General features: G+C 34.3%; 2 protein-coding genes, 1 long non-coding RNA gene and 1 other non-coding gene across 4 annotated transcripts; 1 reads left to right on the top strand and 3 right to left on the bottom strand.

Moving 5' to 3' along the window:
- The first annotated feature begins 152 nt into the window (after window positions 1-152).
- Window positions 153-23,570, top strand: LOC109171958. Its single transcript, XR_002052672.1, has 3 exons — window positions 153-163; window positions 4,267-4,274; window positions 23,497-23,570. It is a non-coding gene; the product is annotated as an uncharacterized LOC109171958 (long non-coding RNA).
- LOC109171946 (protein TIC 55, chloroplastic) lies at window positions 626-4,213 on the bottom strand. Its single transcript, XM_019321060.1, has 3 exons — window positions 3,576-4,213; window positions 2,059-2,161; window positions 626-1,954 (listed from the first exon to the last, which is right to left on the bottom strand). The coding sequence occupies exons 1-3, from the start codon at window positions 3,962-3,964 to the stop codon at window positions 821-823; spliced, it is 1,626 nt and encodes a 541-aa protein (XP_019176605.1). The 5' UTR covers window positions 3,965-4,213; the 3' UTR covers window positions 626-820.
- Window positions 17,927-22,162, bottom strand: LOC109171945 (chaperonin 60 subunit alpha 2, chloroplastic-like). Its single transcript, XM_019321059.1, has 9 exons — window positions 22,004-22,162; window positions 21,750-21,921; window positions 21,447-21,568; window positions 21,161-21,368; window positions 20,905-21,050; window positions 20,169-20,475; window positions 19,664-19,914; window positions 18,975-19,175; window positions 17,927-18,697 (listed from the first exon to the last, which is right to left on the bottom strand). The coding sequence occupies exons 1-9, from the start codon at window positions 22,064-22,066 to the stop codon at window positions 18,401-18,403; spliced, it is 1,767 nt and encodes a 588-aa protein (XP_019176604.1). The 5' UTR covers window positions 22,067-22,162; the 3' UTR covers window positions 17,927-18,400.
- TRNAQ-UUG lies at window positions 23,495-23,566 on the bottom strand. Its single transcript has one exon. It is a non-coding gene; the product is annotated as a tRNA-Gln (tRNA).
- Window positions 23,571-23,785: the final 215 nt, after the last annotated feature.

Here is a 23,785-nt window from a genome sequence, read left to right as displayed (position 1 = left end):
TTTTAAAGTAGGAAATCTTAAAGAAAAATTAAAATCTAGTCAATTTGAGCCATTCATTTGATTAAAATATTTGGCCGTCATTTTTTCTACCCATTACAGGCTTAACTCTCTTAGATTCTTATATAGTAGATTTTCAACAAGAGTTAATACCATCCAGGGTATAGTGGTTTTACCATGTTTAGTCCTAAACTTTCAAATTGACCACATGGTCCTTCGACTTTCAAATTATTACAATCCGTGGTCCAAGTAACCATCCATGGTACTTTTAAAATTTAACCAGCACTGGTCATCTAGGAAGACTATGACTGATTAAAATTTGATAATTAAAGGACCATGGATGGTAATAATTTGAAAGTCGAAGATCACGGGTGATCAATTTAAAAGTTTAAGACTAAACGTGGGAAAACTCGGAGGACCCTGGATGGTATTAACTCTTTTCAACAAATTATTGGACATGTTTGGTAACATAGTTAACTTATTAGTCAATTTTGGGTTAGTTGGTATTCTACTCATAGCATATAAGACCTGAACTTAATAAGTGGTGAGGATGACATGATTGAACAAGAGTAAGAATTGCTTAGTAAAATAAGAAGAAATTATAATTGCAGATTAGTAATACTCAAAATAAAGCATCCCAAGTTTCTGTACAATCTTCATATTTTTTGGCCAATAAAAACACATCGAGTTCCATATACCACAAAGCTAACCCCCCCTAGTCTACTGCTAAAATGAGGAAGTTCTAATCCTCCCTTCACAGTTTTAAGATCTTGAAAACTGCATGCAACTATATATAACCAAATCTGAACTAAATTCTCTGGATTCACAGCCTTCTGTGAGTCCTTATGAAGTTTGTTGTATTCATGGCAATTGCAGTAGAGCAGGCATATACCCCGGCCAAGCACAGGGCCATCGAGAGCAAGAACGCCGCCTTCCACTGCCTTCCCGACACCAGAATCGCCACCGCAGTCGAGACGAGGGCGGCGGCAGCGAGGGCGTTCTTCCACGTCTCGAACCTCTTGACCACGCCCCTGCAGGACTTGCAGTGGATCACGTGTCGGAAGTATCTGTTGGCGAAGTTCGGAGCGTGCATCGTCCCGAGCCCTCCCTTGGCTGGTTGGGAAGCCGAGAGGCTGGCAAGGAGGCCCGCGGGGGCGTGCTCGACCACGGCCGGCTGCTCGGGAGGGGAAAGGGAGCTGTGCCCGAAATAGTAAGGCATCCCGTGCCCAACTTTGTCCATCCACTTTCTATACTCGGCTACCCAAGTGTCCGAGGATCTCAAATTTAAGTAGAGTTCCTTCGTGGGCACCCGTTCTTTGATTAGCGTCTCGTTTTGGGAGGACAGGAACCCCATATCCTGCTCGAAAACCTTGCCCGCGTTCTGGTGAAAGAACCAATCCGGGATGAACTTTAGTAGCCCCGGTCTTTCCCTCGTGTTCCCGAATCTCACTATGAGCATGGATTTCCCCTGCCCAGATGGCCTGCAAAGAAAGAGGCCAGAAAAGTAATCCTTCGCCCCGTTCTCACCAATTATTTCCCGGTTGTTCTGAAGAACACATGGAGCTTCAAACCGTAAGAAATTCGGGATGTAATTTGGTTTCCCTTGGTCCGGTTTTCTGCCCCACCAACCAGCAAAACCACGCCCAGTCCTCTCCGTCACCTCGAAAAATAAAGGCCCAGCATCTTCCCTCTTCGCAGTAAAATCTGTTCTATCATGAGATATAGGGACATGGGCAGGATCCATGAGGTTTTCGAGAAGAATCGAGTGATCATACGGGAGCTCGTGGGTGGTCGAAATATCTCGAAAGCCAGGCCTATCGAAGTTCTCAAACCAAGGAATTTTTTCGGGTTTTGGTGGCGTTTTGTGAGACATCCATATCCATATCACTCCCTGCGAGTCCCTTACTTCATACGGTTTGGCACAAGCAGACCTCGGGATTTTCGCATCTTCGGGTAACTGTAAAGAATGAACAAAACAGCCACAATGAACACCGAGATTTCAACTTCCAAATCTCAAATTTTTCTCTCTATGGATCACAACAATGGTTGTTGAAATCAAACCTGGGGTATCTTTACACATTTTCCATCCCCGTCAAATTGCCAACCGTGATATAGACACTCAAGTTTGCCGTCAAACAGTTGGCCTTCAGATAGTTTTGCTAACCTGAGATAAAAGCATTATGGTCAGCACGTAATCATAGCCTTGCTGGAATATGCAGGTCGATGAGAGAAAATGCCATATTTCAAGCTAATTTGTATACAAACATTCAGTTATAGTTAATTGGGTAACTGATAGAGCTATGGCTTTGTGAAGCAGTAGAAAGTGCTATAACATTTCGACCTTGGGTGTTTAGTTCGAGGGATGTTTTTAGCTAATGTAACATTCATGGGAATCTCACATAACTTGAGAAACTGGGATTCCCATGAATATGGCAAAAAATGAACAGATAAAACAAGTTCGGGAATCTCACGTTCCTCGAGATGTCTCACATTTTTTGGTATATAACATTCCTATGTTCACATTACTACTAGGATTATGTGATATAACTTGAACCAAACGCCTTAGTGGAAGGCATATTAACCACGGGGACAGCTATGGGGTAACGGTACGATAAAAATAGAGGCAAAGATGGACATTTCTTGAGTTTAAATTGAGAACATATAGCATTTGCATATAAACCAAAAGTGGACCGAACAAGCTCTAATACTATATTAGAATCTAAAATTAGGCTGAGGTCACTCAACTGGGCTATAAAGCACACATACCAAACCACATTAAAAGGTTGAATCTAACCAGTTAGTTAGTTTAACCCTAAAACTGAACAATCCTACTAAACTACAACAAGGAAGAAACATGTGATTAGCGCAGCTCTTGAAGCACACCAGAGTGGTTTCACCTGCTATGACTTGGAAGGTTGAGTTACCTTAAGGGTGCCATTAACATACATACTACTAATAGCTCGTTATCAACATGGTTATACAATGGAAATATTGGTTCAAGCACCAAACATGCATAAGATCACAACATGCCATTCATGACCTATACAAGCACTTCTAGACCTCGACTGTCAAGACTTGTGCAAGGTAGGAGCAACCCAGCCAAATTGGTCAGACTATTAGCTCGATAACCACAAAGTTCTAAGTTCGACTCTTAGTAGGAGTGACCTATTGACCTTCTTGGTTTAGGCATATTAGTTATCGACAATCTAGGCTGGTTTACCTAGCTAGCTAAGAGTGGCCCATTGGCCTTCTTGGTTTAGGCATATTAGTTATGGACAATCTAGCTAAGAGTGGCCTATTGGCGTCTTGGTAGACATATCAGCTATAAACAATCTAGGCTGGTTTACCTCTGGTAGCTAAAGTCACAAGGCGGGGTTAACCCAGAATTCAATATCTTTTTCCAATTATCCTTCTAAATAACAATAATTGGACCAAAAGCTATCTCCATACTCGAGCTCAGCACACATAAACACACAACAAAATGGTCACAATCAAATCCAGGGCTCGAACCAACTCACATGACCCAAAAATTCTTACAAGAAAGACAAAAACTTGGAAGGAGAAAAGGGGAGAATTACCTATGGGGGCATCGATCTTCAAAGCATCTGAGCACCCCACTGCCATCCCGGTACAGAACCACCTGCTTATCAAAGACAGTGAGCCCTAGAGGGGCATCATCAGGCACATTCATGGTGAGATAGAGAGGGTACCACTCCTCAGCCCAATTGTACTCCACCACCACCCTCTCATCCTTCAATTCTTGGCTAGTGAGCCCCAAGATCACACTCTCCCCATCGCCCCCAACTTTCTCTGCAATTGCAGCGCACTTGGAGCCGCGCTTCTTCGAGATTTTCCGGCAACGGGGAAAATGAATCTGGGGTTTAGGAGTTGGGAATGGAAGAGAAGAAGAGTGGGAATGCTTTGGGAGATAAAGATCGGAGACAAAAGGCAGCAGGAGCAAAGCCATCTTGTTCTTTCTTTCTGGTTTCTAGGCGGCGGCGGTTTAACGGGGAAAGGCGACGGAGCGGAGGGTGTGGGTGGCGGGGTGGGTGGGGTTGAGGTGGACACTGAACATGCATAGAAGTCAGAAGCGTAGAAGGTTGTTGCTTGTTGCCATGTAGAACTAACGTTAGCCACACAAACATGTAGAATTACACAAGACTGTACTAGATTGAGATGTAAACAAAATTCTACCAGTCTAATTATGTTAGAATAGCTTGTAAGGAAAACTCACTTAAATATATCCATCCAATCCAATTAGTTGGATAGTTTGCTTAGTATCATCGTTGCAGTAGGCGTCAGAGGCTAGTAAAATAGTAAAGTAATATTACTTAGTGTCTAGACGACCTATGCTAATGTTGCTTGTAAGGAAAACCCACTTAAATATATCCTTCCAATCGAATTAGTTGGATAATTTGCTTAGTATCATCGTTGCAGTAGGCGTCAGACGCTAGTAAAATAGTAAAGTAATATTACTTAGTGCCTAGACGACCTATGCTAACGAACGCCTAGACGATTAACTAAAAAAAAGAAAAAATAGTACACCTATATATATATATATATATATATATATATATATATATATATATATAAACTTTTTGAGAAAGTCATTTTGTATGTAATAAGCTAACAGTTAACAGCTAATTAACCAAACGTGTTTCTACAATCAACTAATGTTATCAACTAGTTAAATTTACTAATTCAATCAACTAATAATTATTTACCAAATACTCTCATAGTTTATGTGGTGAGTTGGATCAATCAGTCGTTATATCGTGGACCGCGGTGCATAATCGATTATGCACCGCACATTAAAACGGCGGCATTTCTTTAAGTAAAGAAACGGTGCACTGTTAGTGTTAATGGAGTGACACTACAGTGTATCTAAACCGACACTGCCCTACGTATTATTTTTATATTATCAAATGAAACTGCAATTATATCAAAATGATACTGTAGTTGTGGTAAAATGAAACTGCAATATATATAAAATGAAACTGAATAACATTTCACATATTTGAGTGTATATCGTACAATGAAGCTGCAATTATATCGAAATGATCATGTAGTTGTGTTTTAATGAAACTATAGTGTATATAAAATAAAATTAAATAACATTTTCATATATTTGAGTGTATAAATATTGAATGAAACTATAGTTATATCGAAATGAAACTGTAGTTGTGTTGAACTGAAACTGCAGTGTATACAAAATGAAATTGAATAACAAAGTTATTTTTTGCAGAACAGCGCGAAACGGATTCCATTTCTCTTCATTAAATAAAACAACATCGTTTTGATGCGATTATGCACCGCGGTGCACGATATAATTTGCGTTGGATCAATCGAGCCTTCATTTCCTAGAAGAGATGGGCCATTGAGTATTCCGAAATGTGTTATTAGGTCATTTGCATCTTCTAAGAGCGAGGAGTTGGGCTGAGCCTAGCATGCATGGTTGGGTCGTGTCCAAATCACAATTACTCCGTAGTAAGGAATATATGACTGTTTTATTATATTAATATTACCACAAAATCAAAAGAAATCATCAATTCGAATATTCTCTTATAACTAGTGGTTAAAAAGGAAATAATAATAATAATAATAATAATAATAAAATTGATGCAATATATATATATAGCATATTATAATTATCTAAAATGATAAAGAAATCTAAGTGCGGAGTAATCATTACATTAGAGCAGGGTTTACCAAGACAACTCAATGCACGTCATTGGAATAGTCAAAAGAAAATACAACACATATCATGACGGTCAAGTAGCTTAGAAACTAAAAATCACGCAAGTTCATACATATATGATTACATGCATTCTTAATTTTAATATTTTCATAAAAAGAATTCTCAATAAGTTAATCAAATAATTAAGCACATTCATAAATAATGACTTATTATTACGTATTATAATTGTACGACCGATTGATTTTTCATGGCAAAAAGCAATTTTTCATGGTAAAAGGCAAAATGAACTTAATTGTAACATCAGGAGAAAGGATGCTCTCCTGGGCCCTGGCCTATCTTTTGATTAGGAAAACAGCACATACATACCAGTGAGTAACAGCTAACTCTAATACTTTTTGAACAGCTAAAGTATAGTATAATTTTGTATTATCAGTCTTGAAATAAGAAGTTTAAACTACTAGTAGTTAACCATTCTTTTTATAAATTATAATTACATTCGTAATTAATAGGATATAATCCTTAATGGGGACAGTATTGACTCTTTGTGCTTCATTAAGTTAAGAAAATCATTATGAACAGATACTACACATTGTAACAGAGTTAGTAGTAATTAAAAAAAAATATTTACTTTTTTTAAAAAAAAAGTAAAAAACAAATAGCATATGTACAAATTAAACTATCACATATAATTTCTATTATTTTAATACCGGCCCTTTCTATTATTTAAGTTGACAAAAAAAAAATTATTTTAATACCGGCCTTCAATACACTATTTCACATTTAGTACTAGATTGGTAGTAGTTAGATCTTCCTCGAATTGATATCATCTTGAAATATAATTGACCAAATTAAAATATTGCAAAAACAAACAAAATATTTTATTTTTTTTTAAACTTATGTTATCCCAACAAAATATTCATTTCTTTTAGATGATAACGAGGGAATCTTGTCTTGTAATCTTAGCTGACAAATGTTCATAAGGAAGTAAACCAACCTAGATTACCAATATTATTCTATAATTCTTTATAGTCTATTTAGGCGGGCTATAACCTTTATTATTTATCTTTTAGGCTTAGCGCCTGAGCAATAATATTAGTATTTCCATAACTCTCATTTTATAATTCCATACTTAGTTTATGATGAACCAGTCCCAATAAACCATCAATATGATACTAACAATTATATAGCATATATATGTTCAAATTAAACTATTACATACAATCTCTATTATTTTAATACCGACCTTGAATACAATATTTCGAATTTAGTACTAGGTTGGTAGCAGTCAGACTTCCTCAAATTGTTATGATCTAGAAATATAATTGACGAAATTAAAAAAATTGCAAAAAGAAACAAAATTGAAGTATGATATATACATTTAAAACTTAAGGCCCCATATATAGAATGTAATGCATGGGAGAGTCGTCATACAATTGCGTAACTTCGTAGGCTACGTATGTGATGCCTATTTTTGGGTGGTAACGCCGTCATGCAAATGGTTTGCCATTCTCGTGACTATAGAGGTAAGCAAAAGAGTCAAAAAGACCACGGCCGCTTTATACGTTAACGTTAACTTTTTTTTTTTTTCCTTATTTTTTTTTTCAATGCCTTATCCAAATTTGCTCATCACACATCAATCATTCAATCCATAGCACCAAGTTTTATAATATGAATAAATGAAGAGTTAATATCTAAAATGCCATCGATTATAGTGGTTTTTCTCAATTTCGTCCTAAACAATTTTGGTGACATAATATAGTCCCAGACTTTTGTGTTTTTGCTAAATTCAGTCTAGGAGTTTCTTATTCCGTCAAATTGGTGTTAAATAAAGGAATAATTTAGTAATCTCAATATTGGCATCTTTTTACTCGCAGAATTACTCTTAGACCTGAGAATCAAATTTTATATTCGCAAGTTTGAGAGTAATTTGTAAAAGAAAGAGGGATTTCGCACTTCGCAGGTCTAGGAGTAAAATGATGTCAATATTGAAATTATTGAATTGTCCCTCTATTTAAAACCAAATTGGCGGAATAACAAATGAATGACTAAATTGAACAAAAACACAAAAGTCTGGGACTACATACATTAAGTCACCAAAGTCGTTTAAGACGAAATTGAGAAAAACCACTATAGTCAAGGACCATTTTAGGTATTAACTCAATAAATGAATTATTTATTTAGTTTTATAATATGAATCAATGAATTATTTATTTATTTTGAGTGACGAAAGAAATTTACAGTCTATATTTGAGAATATGTAAAGAATAAATTTTGACTTTTGTTTGATAATATGTAAATCACATAAGAAAGGTAAATCACGCTATGAAGATCGTGCGTGACATGTTAAACCGAGAGAGTGTTGACAAGAACTAATTTGTGACATTCTATTACGAGAATCATAATTCACTTACTCGACTACCTGTTTTGAGGCAATGTGTTATTTACTTTGCGTAAAGCATTTCGTATTCTATTGATGTAAAAGTTGAGTGTTTAATTTAACATTTGCATTAGATGTAGGTCGTTTATCAATTATTAAGGAAAAATGCGATCACATTTTGCTAAATATTTTGAGCTACAAAATGTATTGAATGATATTCAAAAGTGCATCGAGCAATATATTATATATACTACAATATAATGTACAAAGTGCACTTAATAATATATAAAAGTGTAATAATAATCTTGAATGTTGTGTACTTTTACTATAATTAAATGCATTTTATAATTTTACTTGATACACTTTGCAGCACGACGTGTGTACGTACACACTAGTGTATGACATGTATAATTCATAAAAAATTATGCTCAATATTAAAATTATAGTCAAGCTAAAATCATTTAATTTTTTTTAATTCAAATTATCTTTTGCAATTTATTATTAAAATAGTCAATTCTAACTATCAAATTTATTTGAAAAATATTGGAAAAGCATTTATACTACATACTGTCTAATGATAATGTAAACCATTTTAACAAATTTAAATTTTATTTTTAATGTAAATTAAATATATAATTATCAATCTTTATTTATAATCATTAACTATTTATTTTATTATTCTAATGATCTAATCTATTGTCTATATATACTTGATAAATATTACCATTAAAGAATAGAATAAAAGATATGGTTAAAACTTGAGCATCATAATAATAATAGAATAGATAACAGGAGTTATAAAAATGATGATATTTTTATCCAAAAAAAAAATATAGAGTACATCTTTTATAGCATAATGTACAAAAAATATTAACGAAAACTCTCTCTCTCTCCCTCTCTCCCTCTCTCTCTGACACACACACACATTCTGAAGATATTGTTGCGAAATTGCTTCCCTTTCTCTACTTCTTTCCATGAGTGTAAAGTGGAAGCAAATGATTTACAAGAAGTTATTTCTCAAACTCTTGTAAATATTCCTCCGTCGTCGAATTTGGCTTTGGCTCGACTCAAATTGACTTCCAAACACAAAATAAAAAAAAAATAAAAAATGGGGGATCTAAAGTTACATATTTGGCTCATCAAAACATTTACACTTTATTCCTAACAAAATCTAATCCTCCAACAAACCAAATGTTAGGAATATTTTGTTTTGGATTTTGATGATACCAACTTATAGGAATTCTAGACCCAAATTATTTTATTTTCTAGACTTAGGTTATTTATGCTTAACAATCGATCTAACCGAATGGTACCTCGAGTAGTGACAACTCAATTTATCCGAATATTATTAACTCGAGAGGTCAATCTTATCAAATGATTCGAAGAGTAACCCGAGTGGTTAACTCTCGAATGATCCGAGATGAAGATCAGAAGACTAAATATTCGAAGAGTAAAAGACATCAAGACCGAAAGGTGGCAAAGGCCGGGAGGTGGAAGGCCTACCTTTCGAAGTATAACAAGAACGAATGGTAAGGTTAACCATTCGTAACCGAAAGGTTGCAAAAGGTCGAAGAGAATGAAGGACCTACCTTTCAAGGAGTAAAAAGGGACGAGTGGTAAAGTCAATCATTCGTATCTGAGATGTCTAAGGTTCGAAGTGTTAACCTAGTTAACCATTTGAAAGGACTGCTCGAGACATTTTTTGAGCTAAATAGTCCGAAACCTTAAAATGTTTAGCAAATGTGTCCAAGGCAAAGTGAGTCTTAGGAACACATCCCAAAAAAGATATTTCCTTAAATGCCTTGACATTTTGTGTAGAACAAAAAGATATGTTCAACGCAATTTAAGTCTTTAACGGCTCGAAAATCTAACACACCCACCAACCTTTCAGATTACCCGCTGGTACATAGCCGTTTGAAATTGGTTCTCCCTCCAACGGACCTTTTTCACTCACCTATAAATACCATATTATACAACTGAAGAAGTTATGGTCATTTTTAAATTATCAAGTGCTAAAAGCTTTTTGAGAAAGAGAGACAAGCTAGAACGTTAATATCCATATTACAAGAGACTTGAGCTGCCTTCACAATAAACAATCAAGATCTTCAAGCCAAGCTCTCTTCGTTGAAGAAAGAAAAATTTATTTTCTTCCAACCGTATTCTCTGTTCTATAGAAGTAGAAAGGGGCGGATTAAACTCATTGAGGAGTTGATAATTCTGGTGGAGTTCAAAGCTGGCTTTGTGTTCAAAATGTGAACGTTCGAATATTGTACTAGAAGTATAGTGCAATCCTCCTAAGTGTTCTCAAGAAAAGAGTGAAGTAGGCTGAGTTGGCCGAACCACTATAAAAACTCTCTCCCTCGTTCTATTTAATTATTTCCTGCTTTTATTGCATAAATTCAAAACCAAACCTAACATTTTACAAGAACAAGATAACGTGCAAAGAAACATTAAAATTAAAGGGTTAAAACAAATTTCCGTTGTGCATACTCACGAGAAGTTAAAGTTAAATCCCGGTTGCTTTAACTATTCAAAAAATCTATTGAAAATCTCTACAAATTTATTCACACCCCCTCTAGACTTGTACCCTGACCCTCACCGAGACGGCGAGACCAACACCAAACAATGCAATATGATTCTTACTCTAGTCCTAGAACATTCAATTTCTAATAGAATAGGATTTATATTCTCAAGTGTCATTTTGTGAACCAAACATATTGTGAAAGTTTTTGTTGAAATTTTTAATCTCTTTGAAGAGTTGACTAACACAAATCCACCAGTTATCCACCAATCAAAAGAAGAGAAGATATATGATTGTATTGGAATTCAAAAAGTCAGCCGATACCTAAAAAATAACGATTTTGTCTGAAAAGTTGTTGCTAACCACCAATCAAAAGAAGAGAAGAGATATGATTGTATTAGAATTTAAAAAGTCGGCTAAAACCTCAATCAACGCAATCTTGTCTGAAAAGTTATTAATGATCACGATCTTGTCTGAAAAGCTATTGCTGACCATGATCTTGTCTAGAAAGTAATTGATGACATGTTGTTGAATGTCAAACACAATGTTGGACTCGGAGCGATAAAATATTTAAAAAATCTAAAAAATAATTTTATAATCAGGAGAGAATAAATCCAAAATAAGAAAAGGAATAAATCGATAGCATAAAGGGTATCAGAACATCTATCTGAAAATAATAGAGAAGTTGTCAACTAGTCGTCACGAACCTGGTGTTATATAATTATTATCAAGCCCGGTTTGCAAACTATTTTTATGAGGTTATTTTTGACATTTAGAATCAATTTCCATGGTTAAAGTCTCATTTTATCTATGTAAACGTTATTTTTAATAGTGATTATTGATCCTAAATGATAAAGATAAGTAAATAACCTCATAAGTCATATGTTAATGGAGTTTGACAATTATATAGCGCTAGGGACTAGAAGTGTAACATTTTAAACAATTAAGGGGTAAAATTTGTTTAAATTAACTTACTTTCAAAGAGTAAAAGTGTTGCTTTTCTTTAACGATATGTCATGTGCCATTTGTATTTATATACTAGTATTTTCTATGCGCGATGCGCAAAAATTTGTGCTCAATATTAGTATTTTATCTTAAAATTTTAGATTTAGATGTTAGATATTTAATTTATTGTAAATAATAATAATGTAAAATATTTTTATAAATTTGATATTTATATTTTAGGAAATAACTAACATATAACTCCAATATATAATGTGAATATATTATTATTATTGAAGAATATAAGAAAATATATGGTGGATACAGATGCATGGTAAGTGGTAACAATAGTTGAAAAGATAACGAAAGTTATAACGGTACGTAGCTATGGGTATATATATTTATTCAAAATATTGTATAGTACAACTTTTATATCATAATATATATATATATATATATATATATATATATATATATATATATATATATAGAAGGGATCAGGTGCATTTGTTGCTTCCCGTGCGGTTGTGCAGTGGATTAATGTGCGTGAGGTTTATACTTAATGTGCGTGAGTGTTATGCTCAATATGCTTGAGATTTGTACTTAATGTGCGTCATGTTAATATGCGTGAGTTTTGTACTTAATGTGCCAGATTATTGTGCTTAATATGCCTGAGATTTGTGCTTAATGTGCGTGGGTAATAAGAGAATTTTCAACAATCTGGAATTGAAGCAAACAACAGAAGTTCCAGATTCTCGCACCAAGATCGGTCTGCATAGACCATTGATAAGGATAGAATTTGTGTATTCACTTTGGGAAACTTTTATTTCATAGTAAACATCAGTAAAGCAGAGCAACACACTATTATATGTCGTTATTGAAACTTGAAGATTCAAATCTTTCATCTTGGATATAACAAAAAGAGCATCAGCAACCATCTCAGATGTCGAATAAGCACAGGCCAACATATTCCATACCACATTATGAGCAACCCAATAATCGAAGTTATTCTGAAGCAACTCACAGAGTGCAGGTACTGGGGATGGGGAAGAAGCTGATATTCATATTTTCTGCTGCATTTTACACATTCACGCACATTAAGTACAAATCTCAGGCACATTAGACACAACACTCACGCACATTGAGTACAAATCTCACGCACATTAATAACCGCGCAACCGCACGGGAAGCATTCAACCGCACGGGAACCTTTCACTATATATATATATATATATATATATATATATATATATATATATATATATGAGAGATTGTGAGATAAAATCTTGTGCATTAATATAATAAATTTAATGGTCTAGATTGATCTAGATTAAGTGTGTGCGAATGCGATTAAATGTGACCTCGGAATAGGCGATCATATAGATGAAGCATGATTTTCATACATGAAGATCACGAGTTTAATTGTTTCTTACCAACATCCACCCAATGTGGGTACCTCTCTTGTAAACTTTAATACAAGTTATCTCTCATGTGTAGTTTACAATTTTTACACATTTTATACACACCATTAGATAATAACTGTAAATTTCTCTTGTAGTCTTAAAAAAAATTGTATTACTAGAACTTGAGAACCACATGACATAAGATTAACTATTAATGGGTGCATTCTCTCATGATGGGCAATTTTGGATAAGGTATCTAAATTTTTACATATAAAAAGTATGCAACTCTTAGAATACCTCTATAATCACGAGAATGGTACGATCCTATGATGTACCAGTTGCATGCCAAGAATAGTACGTAAACAATAAACAATTCTTTTTAATGGTTTTTAAAAAAAGTTTAATACTTCAAATCTGTTTGTTCTTACGATATTTTAGTTTTTATTTGCATATTTTTCAATTTAATATCATAAATTTTTGGATGATACCAATTCCATCGAAATAAATATATATAATATGCATATATATTACCAAAGTTCAAATATTATAATACAAACGATTTAACTTTATATCATGCCTTAAATGTGATATGCAACAACTTTATTGGTTCAACATATTATTATTGACTTGATAACTAAGTAAAATGTTTGTGGTTACCTAGAATCCATATCCAAAATTTTCATTTTTAGTTTAGAATTAAAAAATTAAAATTTTGTATTTAAAGAGTATCGGTGGCTGTCTTTTGTATTGGACAACTATAGTTGTTTTAGGTATTGGACAATTGTGACTATCTGTCAATAAAGTTTATTTTAATTAGAAAATTCAATTACACTATATGCTCGACTTATATAACTTATTTAATTTTCATTTTTAGTTTAGAATTTAAAAAATTAAAATTTTGTATTTAAAGATTTCAGTGGCTATCTTTTGTATTGAATAACAATGGTTGCCTCATGTATTGGACAAGTGTGACTATCTGTTAATGAAGTTTATTTTAATTTAAAATTTCAATTACACTATATGCTCGACTTATATACCTTATTTAATTTTCATTTTTAGTTTAGAATTAAAAAAAAATTAAAATTTTGTATTTAAAGAGTCTCGGTGGCTGTCTTTTGTATTGAACAACTATGGTTGCCTCAGGTATTATATTGGACAACTGTAACTATTTGTCAATGAAGTTTATTTTAATTAGAAAATTCAATTACATTATATGCTCGACTTATATAACTTATTTAATTTTCATTTTTAATTTAGAATTTAAAAAAATTAAATTTTATATTTAAAGAGTCCCGGTGGCTGTCTTTTGTATTGGACAACTATGGTTGCCTCAGGTATTGGACAATTGTAGCTATCTGTCAATAAATTTTATTTTAGTTTGAATTTATGCTCGACTTATATAAATTTTTTTTAGGATTACTGACTCTATTACATTGTAGTATCTGTTCATTTATACTTCCGGTTGAAACATGAAGAATTGAAACTCAATCTCATGATCTTTTATATAAAAGAGTCACTACATGTCATGAGCACAAAGTGCTTGATATATAATTTATTTAATACTTATCGTCCCCTGACTAAAAATAAAAAAATAAAAAAAAAATGTGTGAAAAATAACGCAGGGGAAGTGACAATATATTAGTTGGGAGAAAGGCAGCGAATACTGACACAAAAATTGGTACTGGCTACCTGCTACTAACATGTGGAGCTTGACGGCGTGAGATGGACGTGAACGTGGCCCTCTTGCTTACGATTCCATCGCCTAACTAGTAACTACGTCCGTTACTAATCCATACTATTATTATCAATCACACCGCTACCTAGCTTTCATGCACCAATACATCTCTACACAAAAACAAGCGTCACGTAAAACTTGCTTTTAGTAAATTTAATTCTTGACAAATAATGAAAATTTTAATATTGAATATCGAAAATAAATCGATATGATTTATCTTTTCAAAGTCTAAAAATATGTCCATAAAGTTTATGTTATATTTTAGTGAAGATGAAAATTTTAAGTTATAAAAAAAAAATGTTTGAGAGAGAGAACTATTACTCCTATAGTTCTATGTGAATTGCACAATCAAGCATCTACGCAATTGTAATTATAAAACTATCATCGCATGTTTTTGAAAAATAATTTATGTGTATTTTCGTAGTAGTTTTTCAGGTGCACAGTATAACGTACAAGGCACTTTGCTACATATTCTAGAATCTTGTACAATTTTAGGGATGTGTAGAGATTTAGGGATGGTTCTAAATATTAATTCTTAGTCATAGGATCTAGCGGATCTCCACTATCCATTAAGGAGGTGGAATGAGTATAAATACTTCGATCCCCATAGGGCTCATTTGTAAACAAACTCCCAAGAATTTAAGAGTTCAAGTAATCTTTCTTGAAAGGTTCTTGCCTTACTCACTTTCTTAGCCATCCCAGGCCGCTCGTGACGTTGTTAGAGAGAACAAGTCCGTGACAACAATCAGACACAAAATTAATACAATTATTGTATGTAGAAAGTCGCAGGTTAATAAATAGAGTAAGACGTGTGTGTTTGTCTCATACCTTAATGCTTTTTAGTTAAAATGCAATAATTTGTTAAGCATTTATTAAAAGTATTACACGTCTCGTGGTGAGACAATTTTAGACTAGACTTATTCGGTTAATGATGTGTTTTATGTTCAATATGTATGTCCTTTGTCGGATACCAAATTAAATAGTGTGTTTCTAAGTATTTATGCTCATTGCTCAACCACCTCGGGGTTAGATATAACCCAAAAAAAAAAAAAAAAGGAACAAATATCAATTTTGGTCCTACAAGTATTAGCAGAATGACAGTTTTGATCCACATGTTTATTTCTACTAATTTACATACATGACTATTGTTCTAGTACCAATTTTTATCCACGACTATTGCTTTAGTGTCAAAATTCATCACGAAGGTCACCCCTCCATTTAAGTCATGCCGAAATCTAAAGTGATATTTTCGTCCTTTTCAACTTAAGATCCCAATTTGAGCATGAATAATGAGATTTAAGCCCTAAGATTGATCTCAATTCACCGTTCTTCTCCTCATCCTACTTTAATTTGAAGAGGAAAACTGTGAATTGAGATCGATCTTAGGGCTTAAATCTCTGTATCCATACCCAAATTAGGATCTTAATTTGTAAAGGACAAAAATACTCTTAATAATTTCATATTTTGACATATCTTAAACGGATGGGTGATCGGTGTGATGAATTTTAACACTAAAATAATAGTAGTGGATGAAAATTAGTACTAAAACAATAGTTGTAGATGTAAATTGGTAGAAATTAACCATGTTGACCAAAATTTTCAGTTTGCTAATACTAGTGTGACTAAAATTGGTATTTGAGATATGGATAATAGAGTCATGTTTCATATGATATACGGAAAGAAAGCACATACACTAACTTTACAGTGCCTTTGGTGTATGAACTAAGCCCAACTCCAAGCTAAGAAGAAGAAGAACAACAACAAATTAAACTTAAATTTATGAAAGCAAACTAAGTAGAAACCAAAGACACACAAACAAACAAACAGCACAACTAACAACGCAGAATTTTCCGACCTAGTTGTTGTAGCCAAGGAACTCTTCACACTCTTCAGCCCACCTCGCAAACTCTTCCTCCGTGAAGTTACTCAGAATACTCGCGATCCACTCTTCATAGTAATCGTCTTCCTCGCCGGCCGCCATTGATTCCGGCTGTACGCCGCCGTCTCCGTCGCCGTTGTCCAGGGCAAGTAACTCCTTGGAAATGTTCTGCACGATCTGCTCCACCATTGTCTCTGGGAAGGCCTCGCTGTCGTCGTCGTCGGTGAACAGCGGGGAGAATATCTCTTCGATTCGGGTCTCCATGTCAGAGTCCGGCGAGTTTCCGGCGACTCCGTCCATGCGGAAAAGGTGGCGGCACAGTGTGAGAGTAGTGAGAAGCAAAATTAAGAGAGGCGAAATGGATAGTTTGGAGTGGATGTGAGGGTGGTATAAATAGGTGTGAAAATTGAGGGGAGTGCCACGTTGGCATGAATTGACACTTCTTTAAGGAAAGGAATTCTAGTACACCAACTATCATCATTTTATACTTGTTTTCTGAACCTTTTTGCCTTTTTGGAGAGATATATGGTGTTATTGTGGGGATAGTATGTGAAAAGTAGTTTTTCAGCAAATTTAGATCAATGTTTAAGTCTGGATTTTAAGAATTAAACATGGAAAATTAGATGTTGGGGACCCACTCTTTAGTAACGTCTTTAACATGGAATAGGCTAAACTCAAGAGCACTATATTAGCGGCCCATGATGAATGTGATTGAAAATAATCAGGTCCAATTCAAGATATTATGGACGTCATGGTGTGAATATTTGGTCTAATTTGGAAGAGTAACTCGGAATGATTATATGGAGGAAAGTTATGAGGATCGAGTCTAGAACAATGTTTACACGTAGTAAAAAAATTTTAAAAAATTATAAAAAATTATTAAAATTCACTTTGTAAAATTACTTTCAAAGTGATGGAGGCTTAGTGTTGAACGTATGATCGTAAGTGGTAGATAATTTAAAAGACTTAATCAACAAATAGACTCACTTATTTCTATCTCGTTTGAGTGTATTAGGTCTATATAGCTTCTTTCCTCTCTTTCGATTTTGTATTTATTAATAATTTTTTTTTTCCTTTCCTTTCCTTGCTTGTAGGATTCATAGAAAAATTCATTTTTTTCTTTTTTTTTTTTTAAAAAAAAAAAAATCTCACCCAAAAAGTCTTTACACTCTAGACCGACAAAATTGTGAATGAAACAGTTACTTAAGGTCTTCCGTTATTTATTAAATGAGAGGATCAATATCTGGTGTTGTCCACAAGGAATCCCCCCACAAGAGGGTGAAACTCCCACACTACAGTTATCAAGTCATTCAATCTTGAGTCCTTGCCCAAAAACAAAAAACAAAAAAAAAAAACAAAAACAAAAAACCAAGATGGTTTGTTGTACTCTTATTTTTAGAAATAAATAAACATTTCACACAAATTCCACAGAATTCAAGACCATGCAAAAATAAGAACCAAGATTTTTCTATACCGAAATCATCATTCCGCAAACCAATTTTGAAATTTGGACATCATTAGCTATCATTGAGAATCCAGAAACCCAGAAGTGACTGAGCAATCAGAACCTGGAATCAACAACCTTTCATCTCTATTCTCTACACTGTTAATGGTGGTTGACATTTCAGCAGAAACACCAGAGCAAATGCATGTGCAAGATGTTGTACCTTCTCTGCTTCTGGAAATTTACAGTTCCTCATGAAGAACCATGAGCCAACGCGATTGCCCCGAATGTATATGGCTGTCTAAAACTCTGCAGCCATCTCATTAAATTCAGCGTTTTCCATCACTTCAAATGGAAGATTGGCTTGACCTTCTGTGTTTGATTTTACCTGCATCATCTCGACTTTAATAAGGAGTTATACCGGGAATTTTGGGAATGCCCTCCTTAGGTTTCCTTGTTCTTGTTTTCTCCACCATTATAGCTTGAGTTGTTAGAACTGTACTAGCAACTGAGACAGCATTCTGAAGGCCACACCTCAATACACGGCAGGGATCAATAACACCAGCAGCTATGAGGTCTTCGTAATTTCCATTCATGGCATTGAATCCCATTTTCCAGTCGCAAGCTAGAATCTTCTGTGTAACTACCTCTCCGTCAATTCCTGCGTTAGCTGCAATAAGCTTTGCAGGAGCAAGAAGTGCCTGGAATTTGGAGTCGACAGAAATATGACTACAATTGAAGCTCAGAAGCATACTAGTTACAAGGCATATTCTTGCATAACAAAATACTTTTAATTATTAAGATTCCGGAAGTTCAATCCAAAATAGACCATAGAGTCCCTACCCACTAGAGCCCTATGACAACAGCAGAAATTCCTTCCTTCAGTATTTAGTTTTTTCACTAAAACTGGGCACTAAAGTACCCCAAAAAAATTGCCAAATTGTATGTTGAAGTAAATAATAAAGATATACAAAATACCTGTTTTACTATGTCAGCACCAATTTGCTCATCTGGATCTTGGAGAGAGCTTTTAATGGCAGGTATTTCTTTCGAGAGGTGTACATATGTGGCTCCACCACCAGGTACAATACCTTCCTTCATGGCAGCAAATGTGGCATGTTTTGCATCCTCAATTCTTAGCTTTCGATCTTCCAATTCCAACTCAGTGTGAGCTCCAACCTTAACAATAAATATTTGTTAGTCTTTATTTAACAAAGTAAAGAGAGAAATACCCAAAAACCTTTGTAGTCAAGTAGCATACGCCTGTTACTTTAGAAAAGTGTCACAGGTTCAATCCCTAACCCCCTCAGATGTACCAAAAAGAATAGAGAGAAATAAAGGCAGGATGGCAGAAGACTTAAAATTTTAGTAAATGCAACACTATTTGACTCAGACCAGAAACTAGTAGTGGCACTCTGCATCAGATATTTTATTGTCCTTTTTTCCTCTTTATCAATATGGACCAGCATTACTATCATCTATTTTCAAATTCAAGTTCAATTCATTGCAATACATTACTCCTTATCCATCATGAGTAAGATGATAAGAGTAACCTGAACATGGAACCTAGCTCAGTATCAAATAATCTAACCCAAGTAACTATTTAAGACGAGCACCAAGTAGAAACATACATGGCTTGCAAAAGCATAAATAATGTTTGGGTTTACCTTAATTACAGCCACGCCACCACAGAGTTTTGCTATTCTTTCAGAGAGCTTTTCTGACAAATATTTATTATCTGCTTCTTCAAGATCTTTCTTTATCTGCAGTATTCTAGCCTGTATTTCAGCTTTAGTTGAAGGATCAGCAACAATAGTAGTAGAATTGTTTGTTATGGTTATCTTTCGAGCAATACCAAGCTGATCAGAGGTTGCTCCCTCAAGGGAAAGCCCCAACTCTCCAGATAGAAAATCAGCCCCTGTTTCCAATATGATTATGTGAATCAGAATGTCAGAAACAGAAACTAAAGAAAAAAGTAGCAATACTTCATTCGATCATAATGTTCTAAGAAGCATGACAACCAAAGGTTCCTTTCATGACTACTAATCTGATTTATTCAGAGAAAATGAAACTATTGGAAATCATCCCTTCAGCAGTGGGAAGGATTCAGAGACCACCCTATGCATACTTTCAAAAAATATATATATTTCAGAACAAAGCATGTCAAATCACCTGTCATGAGAGCAATATCTTGCAAAAGAGCTTTCTTTCCATGTAAAATGCCTGGGCATTTTACTACAGCGACAGTGAGTACTCCTTGCATCTTATTTGTAACAAGTGTTTCCAAAACATTCAACGAAATATCCTCAGCAATAATTAGCAGTGGAACACTCAATTGGATGGCCTTCTCTAGCAAGGGTACAATTTCTTTTACAGTTGATATCTTTTGGTCAGTCACCAGAACTCTCGCATTTTCAAATTCTACGGTAGATTTTTCCTTATTTGTAATGAAATGAGGCGACATATACCCCTTGTCAATCTGCATGAAAATAATGCCTGGATACGAATCAAGAAAACCATGAAACAACACAAGAGTGTGTAATGTGCATGCAAATGTTGAGAATTTAGATAAGGCACAAGTGTTAACTAAATGACAATATTCCTTTTATCTGTATAAAATATGGAACTTTCAGATTGGATATTAGTGTTTTATAATGAGCAAAATGAAGGGTTTCAAAGCACTTCTTTGCAAGTTTGTCATTGAGACATGCATCTGATCCTTAAAAGATCTACTAATACAATTTGGAATGGTGACTACCTCAATGCATTCATTCCCATGGAAAAATTTTAAGGGCCAAAACTTTGATTCAGGATAAACCATAATTGTATCAAATTGGTGTCTACAGCCTTTTGCATGGTATGGTTCTCTTTCTATGACTGCATATATAAAGTTCTCATATCAGAATACCTTCATTCCCTCTTCAACAATAATTGAGGTTTCAGTCGAGGAGGAAGACTCAATAAAGATAACTCCATCAGAGCCAATCTTCTCAATTGCATCAGCTATTAAGTTCCCAATAAATTCATCATTCCCAGATGATATTGAAGCAACAGCTGTACGAATGAAAAAAGACATAGAAGTTCACTCCCTCGACATTGCGATAACAAAAGGGAAGAGTTACCATTGAAATTCAATAAAAACTGAACATGAAATAGAACTGTACCCTTTATATCATCAGCTCCTTTAACAGGAAAGCTACTCTTCTTCAAAACTTCAATCAATTCCTTCACCGTCCTCTCCATACCTCTTTTCAACGAAACGGGATTAGCTCCATAAGACGCAGCAAGCATCCCAGCCTTAATCATTTCACGGGCCAAAACAATGGCAGTGGTTGTACCATCACCAGCTAAACTATTTGTCTTAGTCGCTACCTACAATACAGAAAATTTACTTGTATTTGATTGATCAATTATTAGTGCAGAAATCACACTCAGCCTTACAGGTCTGACCTCCTGAATCAGCATTGCCCCAGCATTTTCAACTGTATCAAAAAGCTCAATGGCTCGAGAAATCGTAACACCATCGTTTATTACTTTAACAGTATCACCTTCCGACAGGACTACATTCCGCCCTGCGTGATTCATTCACAGTCAGATAAAAATATGATTTTCAAATTGTTTATAGAGGTACTATATCCTAGAGATATCAAGATTTTCAAGCAATTGGAACAAGCACCTTCTAGAAATGTTTAATAAAGCTCTAAATTACAGAAAACCTCCTTATTCAGAGATTAAAAAACAAACTCATTTCACCTTTAGGCCCTAGAGTGACAGAAACAGCATCAGCTAGTTTGTTGATTCCAATCAGCAACCCCTGTCTGCACTCTTTGCCGTAAACTATTCGCTTCGCCCCTGCAACTACCTGCATCCTTCTATTCACCGTGTTCTTCCAATACGAGAACGCGTAGGGCCTTCTGTTAGTTTCCTGAGGATGAAATTAGCGAAAAATGAAGAATTTATCAAAGATTAACGTGAGTATTAAGGGGAGAGCAGTGGAAAATGCTTACGGAGCGGAGAGGAATTAGAGGAGAGAATAGTGAAGAAGAAGAAGAAGAGATGGAAAGAGACATGTTTAAGGACTAATTGGATATGGTTTCGAGAGGCATTGGAGATTTTTCTTTAGGGTTTTAAAGAGGTTTTAGGGGTGAACTGGTGAAGAAAGAAATAGTGACTACCAAAGGGATAGAAGTTTGAACTTCTACATTTGTTAGTTCTAATTAATTCCAGTTATATCCACTTTGCATTTTTTTTTTTTTTTACTACATCGGGAAAGTGATAGAAAAAATTGAATTTGTCACTATCAAGTACGGAAATTATGCTTCATTCAGTCGATCATTTCTTTATGGGTAATTTTTTTAATACTACAAAATTTCATTAAAGCATATTGCTAAGGCCAATCTTATTAGTAGTTTTTTGGGATTTTTTGCTAACCAAACAATTTAAGATTTGTTTTTAGAGTAATGGAGGTGGGATTCTTAAAAGTTTGTTTCTCCTGCAAATAATAAATTTTTGTGAAACTCACTGAATAAGGAGAATGGAAACAATCGTCGCATAACTAACTGCATTGTCACGCTCAGTTGCATGCGCCAAGTTGAGTGTGTAAATTTTATTTTCCTTTTTCATTTTGTCCCCCTCTTCTCTTCCTCCCTTTTCTAGTTGGCTTACAAAAACCAATACTCTTGAGACTGCTATGTAATATTAAAATTGAAAGTTCAATTTTTAAAAGAGTATGAAAATATGTTACTTTTAATTTTAATATGTATCACATATTTGCACATTAAAATTATATAACGAGTAATGTTACTTTCTTATTTTGAATTTATTTCTTACTAAGTTAATATTCACATCTTCCTATGGTACTAGTTATTGCATTTGATTATTAATTGTTAACTGTATTTAACCATTTTATAAACTATAATAGAATTTGTCAATTCATAAGTCGCTAAAGAAATTTTATCGTCACATCAAAATATAAACACGTTAATCAACCAATGCCAATGATGGTCAACAACTCCTTAATGTGTTATCTTTTATACTGAATCTAGTATGAGTGTTCTTCGTAACACCGCATTCTCTGTTGTGGAGGCAACCATCGATAACATTATTCTTATGTAATAAAGAGAAATATTATTTTCAAAAGACACTTCGTGAATTTTTTATAATGTTTGGATGGAAATCTAACCACCCGTATTGCATGCAAATTTTATGAAAGTTGCGTTTTTTTGTTTTGCAAATATTTTGTCTCCAAAACTTGTTTGAAAACAACTTTGCCATTTCTTAATTTAGAAAAAAAAATTGAAAAAAGTTTATGGTCATTTTTTTTAATGTTGGAATTTAAAAATAATAATTTAATGTAATATTTTAAGTTACAGTATAATTACTCCGTAATATTTAAGCATATTAAGATAGTTGACAACCTAACACACTCATGTCACGTTGGGCTAAACTTATTAAAGTATAACTTTGCGAATGCTTAAAATGTAGAAAAAAGCTGGGCAAGGTCCTACCGGGAGTCGAACCCAGGTCGCTGGATTCAAAGTCCAGAGTGCTAACCACTACACCATAGAACCACTTGTGAAAGACTGGATTGCTTTAATATAAAGATGTATGGCCGACTGAATTATCCAGTTTTCAAACGCCATGTGTTGTAAAATGACTGATTTCCGGTATGTGTACCCTCAAAGGTTCTATAATTTTGGGACCCCCCAAGAAAAATAGCTTTTCTCGCTACAATCGCGTTAAAGAAACTTTTTTTTTAAAGATTTATTATTTTTTTCCTTCCTTCTTCT

The sequence above is a fragment of the Ipomoea nil genome, unplaced genomic scaffold (genome assembly GCF_001879475.1).
Source record: "Ipomoea nil cultivar Tokyo-kokei standard unplaced genomic scaffold, Asagao_1.1 scaffold0382, whole genome shotgun sequence".
In the NCBI taxonomy this organism is placed as follows: domain Eukaryota; kingdom Viridiplantae; phylum Streptophyta; class Magnoliopsida; order Solanales; family Convolvulaceae; genus Ipomoea; species Ipomoea nil.
This window is presented reverse-complemented; position numbering and strand designations above follow the sequence as displayed.

Excerpts from the sequence above, each read along its gene's own strand:
- LOC109171946 (XM_019321060.1), bottom strand. The coding sequence starts at position 3,964 with ATGGCTTTGCTCCTGCTGCCTTTTGTCTCCGATCTTTATCTCCCAAAG. Across the intron at positions 2,162-3,575 it reads GAAGATCGATGCCCCCATAG|GTTAGCAAAACTATCTGAAG; the intron begins GTAATTCTCCCC and ends CTTTTATCTCAG. Across the intron at positions 1,955-2,058 it reads AATGTGTAAAGATACCCCAG|TTACCCGAAGATGCGAAAAT; the intron begins GTTTGATTTCAA and ends CATTCTTTACAG.
- LOC109171945 (XM_019321059.1), bottom strand. The coding sequence starts at position 22,066 with ATGTCTCTTTCCATCTCTTCTTCTTCTTCTTCACTATTCTCTCCTCTA. Across the intron at positions 21,051-21,160 it reads AGGAGCTGATGATATAAAGG|CTGTTGCTTCAATATCATCT; the intron begins GTACAGTTCTAT and ends TCATTCGTACAG. Across the intron at positions 19,915-20,168 it reads AGATATTGCTCTCATGACAG|GGGCTGATTTTCTATCTGGA; the intron begins GTGATTTGACAT and ends TATTGGAAACAG.